We start from the raw sequence: 14,283 nt of genomic DNA, 5'->3' as shown, positions 1-14,283 counted from the left end.
AAAATTACAGGCAAGACCTCTGGTGGCTTTATGGCTGAAAATACAGGCCTGAGGTGGTTGCCTCAGAAGCAACCCACACCTGGAATGTGGTAAACAGTCTTCCAAAATTATGTAATATTTAAAGTGGACATAACTGCCTCAACATTTCAGATAAAAAAAAAATTAACAGCACTGGAAGCAAAACATGTTTTCAGTTTGCCAAGAATATTATTTTCACACTTAGTGAGTGCTGTTCTCTACCTTATCTCTGTTTCCTTTCCTATCCCATCCCATTCCATCATCGCTCTGCTTCCTTTTTTTTTTTTTTTTGCTGCACAAGTATTTATTTGTCAAAATAATCTGAACAACGATGTGTTCTGGAGAGCGTGAGGAAGCCTGCTCAAATTCAGCTGTCTAGTTTGCACTCCCTAGATCTGATTTACTAACCTCACTTCAAGGAGTTCCTGCCATTTCCCAAAAAAATTCCAGAACCCAAATTAAAATGGAAAAGAGGATCAGGTGACTGGAGTGTCCTTCATAAGGGGTGCATGCACTGGTCAGTGCCAGAAGAGGTTCCTCAGCAAGGGCAGGATCTACCGCTAGCAGTTCAAGCATAAATGATATTCCCTTAACTGTGCCGCAACAGCCATCTCTACTCGGATACATTCAAAGCAGGCCAGACCCTTCGCTCAGCAACACTAGCTATGCCACTGCTGCCATCCCTCGTAATTCTGACTCTGTCCTAGATACCAGAAGCACAGATCAGATAGGGAAAAATATCTGTGGGGTAGTGGTTAGAGCAGGGTAACATTTCCTTGCGCACAATCTGCTGAATGCCACATAGCAGTGGTTGGCAGAGCTGCAACAGGTGTTGACAGGACAGGAGCCAAAAGTGGGTGGGGACCTGCTTTTCTTTATTTATGTGGCACCCTTTCCTCTCTCTCTCTCTCTCTCTCTCTCTCTCTCTCTCTCTCTCTCTCTCTCTGCTCTCACCACACTTATAAAATGGAAAATAAATGGAAGAAAAGCTTAAGGGGGCAACAGTGCTAATATAAGTCCATGAGGAAATATAACGTGCAGGCAAGATGCTTGCTCGCAGGCACGCAAAATCTCCGTCAACAACCGGACGACTTGAGCTGACTCATCTTGAACTCCACTTTCGCTGAACACACTGAGGGCCACTTTGTGAGAGATATGAAGGAAGAAAAAGCATGCCCCGTGCCCCATGTGTAGCAATGCGCAAGGGTTTGCTTCGTTACAGAGAACAGGACTGATCCACGTGCACACACAGTTCAAAACAGAGCACGCCGCACCAAGGTAACTCCAGTTCGGCACTTTGAAAAGTTGGACCCTGCAACTTTGTGGTCCAAATGAAGCACATGGCTGTTGCTTCCTTCGGCTCCTACATTTGGCATGACTTGCTGATGCGGGATGATGGGAGCTGGAGTTCAACATCTGGAGGGCCACCCCATCCCCACCATAGGGATCTCAGGTAACAAGGCTGGGAGAGATCTTGGAGCGCTCCTGCCAGCCAGAGACAGGGGCTAGACAGACCAGTGGTCTGACTCAGGGCCATTTCCTATTTTCATATATCTTCAGGACTCTTCCAATTTAGTGGACATAGAAAGGCTAGAGCTCCAAGCGCAGAAAGAATTCCTGCCATTGTTTTGCACATACAGGCTGTTTTTACAACAAGCCAGGATGGAGTAACCAAAAGTCTTTGCCTTCTAAAGTACAGAATGCAGCAGAAATTAGCAGCATGTTTTTAATGAGATTTCAGGGGCTGAGCAGCATTGGAGAAGGCAATGTGTCTTTTATTATACTTTTATCCCACGCAACATTAAAAAAAAGTTCAAAGCAGCTTACACTGATCATTACATCATATTTTTATTTGCATGTTGAATGTAAGCTGCTTTGAGGGTGAGTGAAGTAGCAAAGTGATACATAAATTCCAACAGAAATTTAATTTTTTTTATTTCTGATTTATCCTCACCTTTTAGGTGACCACTTTCTGCTTCTGAGGAAGCAGGATCTTATCCAGAAATCCCCGTGCCTAAATGTTTTTGTTAGTCTTCAAAGCGCCACAAGACTCTGTGTTGTTTTGGCTGCAACACAGATTCAACATTGATATACCTGTGGAATTTATCTCTCATTTGCACAAGCCTGTTTCTGTGCATGTACATGCTGACAAAGAGGACTGCATGGTGTGACATGTTCATAGGAGGGAACAGAACTGCTTTGCATGCTAAGATCCCAAGTTCAATCCCTGGTTCCAAGTCCTGGCCCAAACCCAAACTCTGGCATCTCCAGTAAAAAAGAATATGTAATGGGAAAGGTCAGGCCTGCCCAAGACATTTAGCCGTCTGAGGTTAAAGGCAAGATGGAGTCCCACCACTGCCTCCATACTAGGCACAGAAGCCAGCTAGACTGGCAGCTGAATCTGACTTTGGCACTGGTGACTGAATAGCTCCTCCCCTACAACTGAGGGCAGCTGGCCGGTTTAGGGGGTGCATATGTCCCACACAGCTCTGTCCTCCAAAGAAGGGAACTGCCCCCCAATATCTGCTACCTGAGGCAGTTGCCTCATTCTGTCTAACAGTGTGTTTGGCTTGGTCTCTACCCACTACCCCTGCAAAGCTGCTCCCTTCAAGCGTAGGCAAATAGTCTCTCCAAGCATAAGGCAGCTTCCTATGTCCCTGAACGGGAACCCCTGAATGGTGCCTCCATCCCAGGATGGAAAGTCTTGCAAGCCTGCCACCACGTTCCCTACCTCTCGAAGTTCCAGCCTCTGTGCCACGGCCTCCAGGCTTTCCTGCCCGGTGCTCTCCACCGACAGTGTAAATTCCACAAACTCATTGTTAAGCAACTGGATGCGGGCCACCAAGCAGCTCTTGCTAGACACTGTGTAGCGTCGAGTTCGTTTCAGCTTCAGCCCGAAAGGCAGAGGCATTTTCTTCCCTAGCACATTCACAAGAAGTCACCGAAAGCCTTCCAGGAATGCCTTGCCTCCCACGAATAGTCAGGAGCTATGAAGTCCCCAGATGATCAACCGGCAGCTGCAGCAGCAGCCATCAAAAAGTGGCAGGTCCTCCTCCAAGATCTGAGCAAAGGAAGCATTGACGAAAATTCTGCGGAGGGAGAAAGCAAAGAGGAGTTTACATAAAGAAATGGGTTTAGCTCACATTGTCCATTCACATTTGGCGAGCTTAGCCCGAAAAAAAAAGTATAGCTTGTTTTTTTCAACACAGAAAATTCCTCAACTCTCAGAGCCTTTATATCAAGCATAGGCAAACTCGGCCCTCCAGATGTTTTGGGACGACAACTCCCATCATTCCTAGCTAACAGGACCAGTGGTTAGGGATGATGGGAGTTGTAGTCCCAAAACATCTGGAGGGCTGAGTTTGCCTATGCCTGCTTTACGTGATCTCAGGAATCCTTACAACAAACTTGCTGGCTCAGCCAATATTATTAGCCCCATATTACAGGTGGGGAAGATGAAGGTTGAGACTGAGAATATAGGGCTTATCTATCCCTCCCCAATAAATACATGGCTTAGATAATTAGGTGGAATTGGGAACTTTCTCAGCTCACATTTGTAGCTACTACACAAACTCTCTTTAAGATTTACTAATCTGTGTTGGTGTAACAAGTATATGTTGTATAGATAAAAGGGTTTTGCAACTAATGGTATTTTTTTTAAAAAAACAACCATGTTCTATATGGAAATTAGAGACATTTATGGAATAGCAAACTACAAGATTAATGTATATTTTAATTTATTGGGCAGGGACCATATCAATTCCATATTTTCTACAGCATTCAAATGCACAGCTGAAACTAAACACATGTTAAAATAGTAGGAGTTATGCACGATGTATAAAATCAGGAGAAAAGGGGTTCAGGCAAGCAGAACTGCAATTGGTGATAACTCCTCTGGCTAATTTACTTGCTAGGCTGTTTGTACCTCTTCCTGTTCCCTCACTTTTGCTCTCATCCACTGTTCCTCTCCCACCCACTTCAATCCTATCACATTGCCTCAACCCCTTTAAACCGCTGCCAGAACTGGTAGACTGGCTGTGTGACAGGCAGAAACGCAACAGGCACAGCGTATCATCATGCATCGTTACTTTACATCTCCATGCCAAGAAAAATGAAACATGTTGATTTATTTATTTTTACAGAAAAATTGTATTGGGGGAGGCAGCTCTAAACTCTTTTCAAAACCAAATTCTAGCAGAGGCTTTCCTAAATCATCCTAGCAGTACCTAGTGCAGATTGCAAGCCTTCTTCCGTGCAGAAATAATGCCTGTTCTAAACAGAGCCTAACATAAACCTGGTGCTAAGCATAGGATTACTACTAAGTTTAAAGGATGCCGCAAGAATGTAACAGAACCTTCCTTCATGTTAATTCTGTGTGGTCTTAGACATCATGACTTGGAGGTTGAAAAAAGTGATTCCACATATGCAGTCTTCCCCTTCCACAAACCAACACACTTTACTGTGAAAACATACAAGAAAGCATTACAAAGCCAACTGGAAATGGCACCTTCATTCATTCATAAATAAACAATACTTACCCCACTAATACTACAATACATAGCTTTATGCATTTTGCAGCAGTTCTATTTATGACTCTCCTAGAGTAAATGAGTTTCAGGCTTCATTCTGATTATTCTCTTGAAATATTTGTGAAGATTACAACCCATTTCTTGCTTATAAAGTCTACTGAGGAGGCTCCCATTTAGTTCTCCATTGCAGACAGTTGCAGTGCTTTATCCATGGGATAAACAGTTACGACTACATTTTAAAAGATGAAGCATTCTTTCAAAACGTTTGATTTTTAAACTAGTCTCCTCAGCCTCAGCACTGACCAACCTGCACTACAGTCCTATACATGTCTGCTCAGAAATGAGTCAATGGAGCAAGCTCCCAGGTTAGAGGGCATATACTGTACTGAATTTTGACATTTTAGCAAACCTTTGGTGGTCTTTATAATAATAATAAAAAGATTTGTGAATGTTAGGAATCTGAAGCCTTCAACTGCATGGAACAATCCAAAAAGTTAAGCAATTTTGCTTGCACTGATTCCAATGGAAGAACGAAGCAATGCTTAAGTCTAAACCTTCAATCTTATGCACGCTTAACTCCTGGTTTTCAGTTAAATTAGTGGGATTCACTTCTAAGCAAAACTGGATGAGATCAGGCTGCCTTGTGCCCATTATGTTCAAAGTCCATCAGATTGGCTCTAACATTTGCTTTGACTTCATAAGCAAAAATAAATTCTTCCACCACCCCCCAATAATTTATAAATCATGTTCATACATGGTGGGAATATTTCCTGAGGCTGCTCCAATGAGAATTCAGGACACTTTCCCCATACATTTTTATATAAATCATTTTCAAAGGGGAGAGCACATGCAGCATTGCTACACTTAAATACATTAACAGCAAAGGCAATTATAAAATGTCTTGGGGGAGAATAATGCTTCAAACCTATTCAACAAGTTTTCGTGCTGGCCAAGCACAATTCTTGCAAACACAGCACAACCAAGCTTTGTTTAGCAGCTGTTATTTTCTGCTACCAGCTGCTGTCATGTTAGTCGTCCGTCCCCCGCCACCGCTGCCACATACGCCTATTTCAAAATAATGTCTATCTGCACGATTAAAGGGAGTTTGCATTCAGTAAGAGGATAGCACTTTAGTGCCAACACTAGCAAATCCAATCAACCATATGTTGAAATCATCGTTCCCTATTTAGCAGGTCTAGGAACACTTCAGATGTTATATTCTGATTTAGCCTATACTTTTAAAGATATACTTCTTTCCTCTCCAGTTGCCCAGAAACTCCATACACGGCCAAAATAAAACTGGAGTGCACAGAAAGGAAAAGGGTTTTTCCTTTGGGTTAATTATACATCAATCATTTTTAAAGGGGAAAATCCACAAATCAAGATTATGTCCTCATTTTATTAATCAACCCCTGAAATCATTTGGAAGTGTGAATGTTATTGGAAATTGGGGGGGGGGGTTGAGGATGAAAGTTGCTCTGGGACTGAAAACTAGTTTGTTTATTCATTTGCTAGCCACGTACAAACAACCCACAAAATACCTTCCCTATTAATGCACGAAACTATACCATCTCCACCACACTCCCTCCTTTTAACAACTGAACTAACAGCAAGCGTTTCACTGACAGAGCTGTACTAAGGGTAAAACAAATCATTTTCTTTGCAAAATATCCTTCTAACTTCTTACATCTAGTGTTATAATTCTAATAAAGGAAGCCTCGTGATATTATTATTATTATTAATACCCCGCCCATCTGGCTGCGATTCTTTATTAAGGGAGGGTTGCAGAAAACGGGGGGGGGGGGGAGGAGTGCGTTTACGTTTTAAAGAAACAAATATTCGTTTCAATTAAGACCCTGCCATACAGAAATGAACAAGGACACCGAGATACGAGACTCCTTGGCACTCGTCCTTTATCCTTTCGAGAGGGCGCCGCGATCTACTTCGCAGCCCGATCTTAACCAAGTTTTGCTCTGAACACCATCCCCAAAAAGGATGCCGAGGGCACCAATCCGCTCGCTTGGGGGCTTCATTGCGCACTGCCACCTTCAGAAGGGCTCCGGCCGGGCGATTCAAGAAAAGAAGCGGCGAAGATCCTGAAAACCGGTACTATAAATGTGTAACAACTCTTTTAAAAAACAAAAGCAGCATCCCCGCATTTCCCCCCCCCCCGCCCCACCGCGCCGCCCCTTTACCTGTTGCAGCAATTCAAGGAAAGCGGACTTTTAACTGCAACCATCCAGGCGCAGTTTGGAGAGCAATCCAGATGAAACCATTTCATGGGTATTCCTTTTTATTTTTGAGGGGAGTGGAAAGGTCAGCAAGGCTTCTCGGGTCCCCTTTCCCTGGAAGCGAAGAGCCGCCTGCACCTCTCTGCTCCTCTCAGAGCGAAAACATTCCTCACTTCCTGCCTCAACAACAACAACAACAGTGGAGGCGAGAAAAAGCCGAGGCTGGAGCTCATTCCACGGGGCCGAGGAGGGAGGAGAAATACTACAGCCAAAGGAGGCTTCCCCTCAGCCAGCCAGCCGCCTTCCTGTGACAGAGGAAGCCCCCGGACTGCTGGAGCGCACAGGACGGCCTCCCGCCCCCCCCTCTCTCTCGCGCGCGCCCCCCCCCCAGCCGCTTTGCTCCACGCCGCGCTTGCCAGCGGCCCGTGCGTGCGCCGCGAGAGCGCGCGGGGTTCTCTTTTCTTCCCTCTCCTGCCTTGCCTTCCTTTCTTTCTCTCCCCTCCGGAGGGAGGCGTTCCCCTTTGCTCCAGCCATGCGGAAGGATACGGCGCGCGGTCATTAAAGCACAGCCCTCTTATGTTTGCAGCCCCATGACCTCAGCGATGTGGAATGTCGGCCGGGGGAATGTCAGCAATGGGACAGCTGCTGCTCCAACGAGGAGAGGAGGGAGGGAGGGAGGGAGGAGGCGGCATGGCAAGAAAGGAAGATAAGGAAACTCAACGCGCGCACTGCCGTCAACATCCCGCCGCTTTGGAACAACAACAGCGGCGACAACGAAATAGTCCTCCCTCCCGCCAAAAAGTGGAATCGATGCAACCTCCCCGAGCTCGAGTCGTGTTAGCCTGCTGCGGCAAAAGTGTCTTGCCCATGGAAGCTTACCAGGAATCATAATAATAATAATAATAATCAGTGCTTTTTTTTCTTTAAAAAATGTTTAGGGGTACTCTCATTTTGACTCAAGAAAATGACCATTTTATCGTTCAAATGGGGGAAAATAAATACTGTACAGTAAATGGACAAAAGTACAGAGATTCGCAAAATGTTTAGGGGTATGCGTCCCCCTGCGTCCCCCCAGAAAAAAAGCAGTGGTGATGATAATTATAATATGTCTTGTCTTGAGGCAAGGTAAAGCTGGGAGCCTCCAGACATAGGAGCCAGCATCTAATTATTAATTAATTAATTATACCCCGTCCATCTGGCTGGGTTTCCCAGCCACTCTGGACAGCTCCCCAGAGAGTATTCAAAACATGATAATGCATCAAACATTAAAAACTTCCCTGAACAGGCCTGCCTTCAGATGTCTTCTAAAAGTCAGATCTAAGGGCCAAGGTCCCTTCAGCCCCCCACTAAAATATTTGAGGGGATCAGGGGGGGGGCAGTTGATGGGCATTGCCATTCAAAGGGTGTGTGCCCGCCACATCATGTGATCAATTCTGCGGGGCAGAGCTTATCTCCCTCCCCTCATATTTTATTTAAGGTGGCACCCCTTGTCTCCAGATGTTGCTGGACTACTATTCCAAACATCCTTGATTACTGGGCATACTGGTTGGGGCTGACTGGAGTTCTGGAAACCCCCGGGGGGGATTTATTGGGCACAGAAGGGGCAAAGTATATTTCTAGGTGGACGAGTTGTGTCCCACATTAAACATAGCAGTATATGTTTCTGACAGGAATCCAGCGATGGGGGTGAGGCAAGTGGGGGATGAGCTCCTTGCATGGTGGGCACTTGCCCCCTCCCCTGCCACCCAGTGCCATCCATGCTGGAGCTGGAGTCCAACAGCACACGGAGGACCACAAGTTATGTGTGTCTACTTTTAAGGCATCGAAAGATGCTGTACAAGATGCACAGATCGGTTCTTCGTGGGAACACAGGCATAACACAGATTGGTGACAAACTGGACGCCTGGCATCACTTGACGCAATAGTTTCCAGAGGGCATTAGTCCACTGCAGCAAAAGCAGCCACAGGGCCTTAGGGCACTATAAAGCAGAGACAAGGAACCCTGTGGCTCTCAAGACGTAGTTGGACTCCCAGTTCCCATCTTCCCTGACGATTGGCCATGCTAGCTGGAGCTGACCAGGAGTTGGAGCCCAAGAACTTCTGGAGGGCCGTAGGTTCCCCCCACCATTGGTAAAAGACTTGCAAATTTATTGTGGCATAAGTTTTTATAGTCCACTGCATCAGAGATATATGAAGTACTATCCTGGATTTACTCGTGATAATAACGTACGGTATCTGATGGAGTGCACCCCAGCTTATGCCATAATAAATGTGTTAGTCTTTAAGGCAGCACAATACTCTGTTGTTTTACCATGACGGATGGGCTTTTGTTATGCCAGTGCTCCATAAATAAGTGTCAGTTTTTGTTGGCAAGAAGCCTACACTTTCGTCTTCCTTCCTTAGTTCTTAACAAAACAAGTTTAGCCATTCCTAGACATTTTTCTGTTTTTCTTTTTCTCAGTTAAGGGAGTTTCAGATTCCCTTCAATGCTTGTTGGTGCAGAGAATTTTTGCTGGGGTTATCGCACAGCATAACAATTCTCTCTGTCAGTTGCTTATTATTATTTTGGTATGTGTCAATAAAAGTGTATTTAGAGCATCAAGGGCTAAATCTATTTCAGTTATTTTAATCCCTTCCAATTCAAGCAAGCCTTCCAGACTGAATATAATTTATGCATACAGTTCTTGGAAATAATTTTTAAATGTGTCCTTGGGAGTGTTTTTTTTTAAAAAAAACCAAACAAACATGGGTTCTGCAGAGTAACTGATGAATGAGCCTGATTTAAAAATGCTTTAAATGGAGGACACATCAACACACAGCCATCCACAGGCTGGCTCAACCACAGCAAAATAACAATCTGGTTGTCCAGCAGCACTAACATTCTCTGCAGGTTGTATTTCAACTATGTTTTACTCACCCATTGAAGTTAATTGAGAACCTGAAAGCTCGCCACACTTTTGCAACATTTTGGCTGGTCCCAATAAAGGCATTGCCCAACTTTGGGGATTTGAAGTTTTTCTCATTCATATGCTTAATACTGACACTTTCAAAGAGCTCACAACCCTAAAGGATCTGAACTTCTCTTTGCAGAAGCCATGCTAACCCCTCAACAATTCTTCTTTATACTTAATGTAATCTGTATTTAAACATGCTTCCTCCAATTTAGCTAGGGGGAAAAGTTAGCCTAACAAATATATTGGCTCAACCAGACTCTTTTTAAAAATTGCATTAAGTTGGTTATTTTTTAACATGATATTTTAAATAGCATGCAAAAGGTAAAGGGGGGTGCATTCTCTGCTCCTCCCCATGTACTATGGAGGAAGACGCTGGAGTTTGCGGCTGTTGATGCATATCTCTGTGGTTGCCCTTGTTTCCTATCCTAGTCCTTTTCTTTTGGCTACTTGGCAAAGGAGCTTTTCCCCTCCCTGGGTGGAGTCTTATATTCTTGTCCCTGTGTGCACTCTCTGCCTGGGACAGGAAGTACTGGAGTCAGTGGTGACTGGGACACTGGGGTTGATGGATTTGGAGCACTGTGGTGTTTTGTGTGTTGTGATGGGGGGCACTGGGGGGGGTCCCCATTGGCACTGTGTGTGGACAGCAAGAGGTGGTGGTGTTGGCACAATCCCTGATCAGTGATATTTGGTTGCATTTCCAGAGGTGTTTGTCCTTCATTTTTATGCCGTTCATTCTCTTATTTACTCTGTTGTGTTTTCCCCTCACCATCCTGGGCTGGCTGAGCATGTATAGGACATGGAAGCTGTTCCACTGGCACAGTGGTGGCATCTTTCCTACCCCCTACCCAGCACCCTGGTGTAATTGCAATATGGGATTGCTTTGCCCAACTACAGTAACATCAATTCAGGCGTACAGCATTTTCCACAGTGAATACCAATGCAAATAACTGGTTCAGCTTCTTTGCAGTCTCTGGATCCTCCTTTAGCAATCCTTTCATTCCTTTGTCAACAGGCAGTCCAACCGCCTCCCTGGCTGTTTTTCTGCTTCTGAAATACAAAAATGTGCCTTTTTATTCTCCTCATTTGGGCAAGAAAAGAATCCTTCTTGCCATTTATGGTGTCTTTGGCTCCAATTGTTAACCCTGCTGGCACTTGGATTTGAAAGCACTTTCCCTATTTTGCTGTATATATTCTAGTTGAGCATCTATCTTTTTGGTTTTAAATTACCTCCAAGCATCCTGGAGAGATTTAACCCTCTTAACTCCCCTTTCCAGGAATTACAGTATTTCTATTTCTATCAAAACAATCTTAGAACATGGCTACAGTTTCTCCTCATATCCTTATACTAAATGTATTTGTTTGCTTATTTGGTACATATATCTCCATGATACACATTCTCAAAAAAAGAAGACAGAAGAAGCCACCAATCTGCATAAAATTTGCATGTACTAATTTATATGTATAGATGGATATCTAGAAATAATTCCTATCATTTAAATAAAAACACATCTCTCCCACTTTGGGACCAAGTGACCTGTTTGCCTGCTCAGTCTGCTGTCCTCAGTGCTATTTTTCTAGAAAAAAAGAGAACCTCCCTTGTTATCTTGTAATGGCAACGGAACCCAACGTGGTGGTTCAGGGTCTGCACTCTTTTCTTTCAAGTTGGGGACAGAGGGTGGCACTAGGGGAGGAGCTGTCTTCACGACATTCCTTGGTGTGTGGAGTGCCGCAGGGTGCAATCCTCTCCCCAATGCTTTTTAACATCTTTATGCACCCCCTCGCCCAACTTGTCCGGAGTTTCAGTTTGGGTTGCCACCAGTATGTTGATGACACCCAACTTTATCTGTTGATGGACGGCCATCCTGACTCTGCCCTGGACACACTGATCTGGTCCTTGGAAGCTGTGGCTGGATGGCTGCATGGGAGCCGGTTGAAGTTAAATCCTTCAAAGACAGAGGTCCTTTGGCTGGGTCAGGACATGGGGCTGGGGGGGGGGGCGTCAACTCCCATCTCTTGCAGGGGCTCAATTAGTGCCAGTGCCTTCTGTCAAGAGTCTGGGTGTGATCTTCGACACCTCCCTTTCTATGGAGGCGCAGGTTACAGCTACAACAAAGGCGGCATTTTTCCATCTCCGCCGTGCTAAGCAGTTGGTCCCTTACCTCTCTTGCCCTGATCTTGCCACTGTGATCCATGCGCGGTCACCTCCAGGCTTGATTATTGTAATTCACTCTGCGTGGGGCTGCCCTTGAAGCTGACCCAGAAACTCCAGCGGGTGCAGAATGCTGCAGCGAGACTCCTTATGGAGTTCTCGCCAAGGGATCACATTCATCCAGTGCTGCACTGACTCACGGTGGAGTACAGGATCAGGTGCTGGGTTTAGCCTAGGACCCTTATACCTGCAGGACCGCCTCTCCTGGTATGCCCCATGGAGGACCTTACGGTCCACAAATAATGACATCTTGAAGGTCCTGAGCCTCAGGGAGATTAGACTGGCCTTGACCAGGGCCAAGGCCTTTTCGGCCGTGGCCCTGGCCTGGTGGAACGCTCTGTCACACGAGATCAGGGCCCTGCAGGACTTCACATCTTTCCGCAGGGCCTGCAAGACGGAGCTGTTCCTCCAGGCCTTCGGTTGGGGTTCAGTCTGACTCCCCCTCCCCTTTCATAAGAACTTGCCTGAAAGTGGCCTCTCAATTTTTCTCACAGGCTCATGTAAGTTCAGGACAAACAGTTGGGCCTGGTGAACATTTAAAGTCCCCAACCCTAATCTGCAGGCTGCCATCTGATTGGATTTTATTCTGATCCTGATCTGATTTTAGGATGTATTTTAACTGATTGCCTGATTTTATGTTAATGTGTTATACATTTGATGTTAGCCGCTCTGAGCCCGGTTTTGGCTGGGGAGGGCGGGGTATAAATAAAAATTATTATTATTATTATTATTATTATTATTATTATTATTATTATTATTATTATTACCCACCTGAGAGGCGCCAGAAATGAGTTCTGGTGAGTTCCAGCTGAAAAAAGGCATTGGCTGTCCTGGTGTTAACTGATAATGGGCACGTTATTACCTTACTCGATGAGACTCACAGTGGTTTAGTCACAACTCTTGGTATTTACATATCACCTTTACACAAACTCTTCAAACCATTTTACATAATTGCAAAGAATCTTTTGAATTACCTGGAAATGTAGGTCAACGTTATTATTTCCAGAGAGCAGAGGAAGGCTGAGCACCATACTGACTTCATAGCTGAAGTGAGATCTTAACTAGACATTTCCTGTGGCATGGCTCGCAGCTCACACACCCTTAGTGATTACACCGGTTCTCATTGTTTATGTGGGGCTCTAGGGGTTTGCAGTCCAGGAACTGGTCAGGCCCCAATCCACTTATCTTTACATACAGTTTCTTTCTTGTGAATAGGTTCCACAGATTTCACTACAACATTATCATTAGTACACTTAGTTTTTATGGTATCAAGCAAACAGTCCACTATGTTTACACAGAAATGTCCTAGTTCTTTATAGGACTTTCCTTCTGAACTGCAGCCAAAGCTCCATTAAAATCAATGTGTGTATTCAGAAATGGAATTCGAGGAACTTTATGTTTAAGGTTTTGGAATATATGGGTTGTGGAGACATTTTTATGAAAGGAGTAAAGGCAGTATACACTGAACAATCAGCAAAATTTATAGTAATTAATATACTGACTGAGAATTAAGAAATAACCAAAGGAACTAGACAAGGTTGCCCACTGTCACCTTTATTGTTTGTAATAGTTTTAGAAGTTTTGGTGCAAAGAATCAGATGTAATCAAGAAATTAAAGGAATAAGGGTGGGACAGAGGCAATATAAATTAAAATATTTTGCAGACGATGTGGTGATATCTGTAGAAGAACTAATAAAGGCAATTTCGAAAGCACTAGAAGAGATTAAAAAATCGGAGAAATAGCAGGCCTTAAAATTAATAAAGATAAAACCCAACTCCTGGGAAGAAATATGGATGATGAGAGTAAAAATAAATTACAAAGTTTATCAGGTTTAAAGCTAGGCTACACCCCTATCTGGACAGGGACAGCCTAACAACTGTTGTCTATACTCTGGTAACCTCTAGGTTAGATTATGGCAACACGTTATACAGGGGGCTGCCTCTGAAGAAAGTTTGGAAACTTCAGCTGCTGCACAATTCAGGGCCAGGGTTGCTCACCCTTTTTAAAAACACACACCAAGAATTCTCCCCTATCAATGCCCCTTCTCCCCATCCTCCTCAGTTCCAGTCCCTTATAGTGACAATGCAGCCTGCTAGTTTAATGTCACTGTGAACACATGCCTCATATAGATGTTAAGTCAGAATCTTGGTGAATGTTGACATTTATAGGAGAATGTAAGCAGGGGAACCAACAGGAAATGTCAGAAATAGTTATGTGATGAACATTTGCACATCCTTGCAACGTTCTTGACATTTGCACTGTTGTAGGCTTCCTATCAGATGTCTGTGATTAGAGCTATCAGGATTGCCATAAAGCTCAGAGAGGTTGGGTGAGTAAAACA

At 44.4% G+C, this 14,283-nt stretch overlaps 1 protein-coding gene across 6 annotated transcripts in view; it reads right to left on the bottom strand.

The window, feature by feature from the left end:
- The window catches only part of PTPN21 (protein tyrosine phosphatase non-receptor type 21), a 52,439-nt gene extending 45,281 nt beyond the window's left edge, over positions 1 to 7,158 (bottom strand). For 4 of the 6 annotated variants that reach the window (XM_028718026.2, XM_028718044.2, XM_028718053.2 and 1 more), the window contains exons 1-2: positions 6,743 to 7,157; positions 2,750 to 3,107 (exon numbers count right to left, since the gene is read on the bottom strand). In XM_028718026.2, coding sequence (XP_028573859.1) covers positions 2,750 to 2,929 — 180 coding nt within the window. In that variant the 5' untranslated portion in view covers positions 2,930 to 3,107; positions 6,743 to 7,157. Of the gene's footprint in view, positions 1 to 2,749; positions 3,108 to 6,742 lie in introns of all 6 variants that reach the window. The other 2 variants (XM_028718014.2, XM_028718034.2) reach the window with 1 other exon arrangement.
- Between the last annotated feature and the right edge of the window lie 7,125 nt (positions 7,159 to 14,283).

Source organism: Podarcis muralis, chromosome 1 (assembly GCF_964188315.1).
Source record: "Podarcis muralis chromosome 1, rPodMur119.hap1.1, whole genome shotgun sequence".
Taxonomy (NCBI): Eukaryota; Metazoa; Chordata; class Lepidosauria; order Squamata; family Lacertidae; genus Podarcis; species Podarcis muralis.
This window is presented reverse-complemented; position numbering and strand designations above follow the sequence as displayed.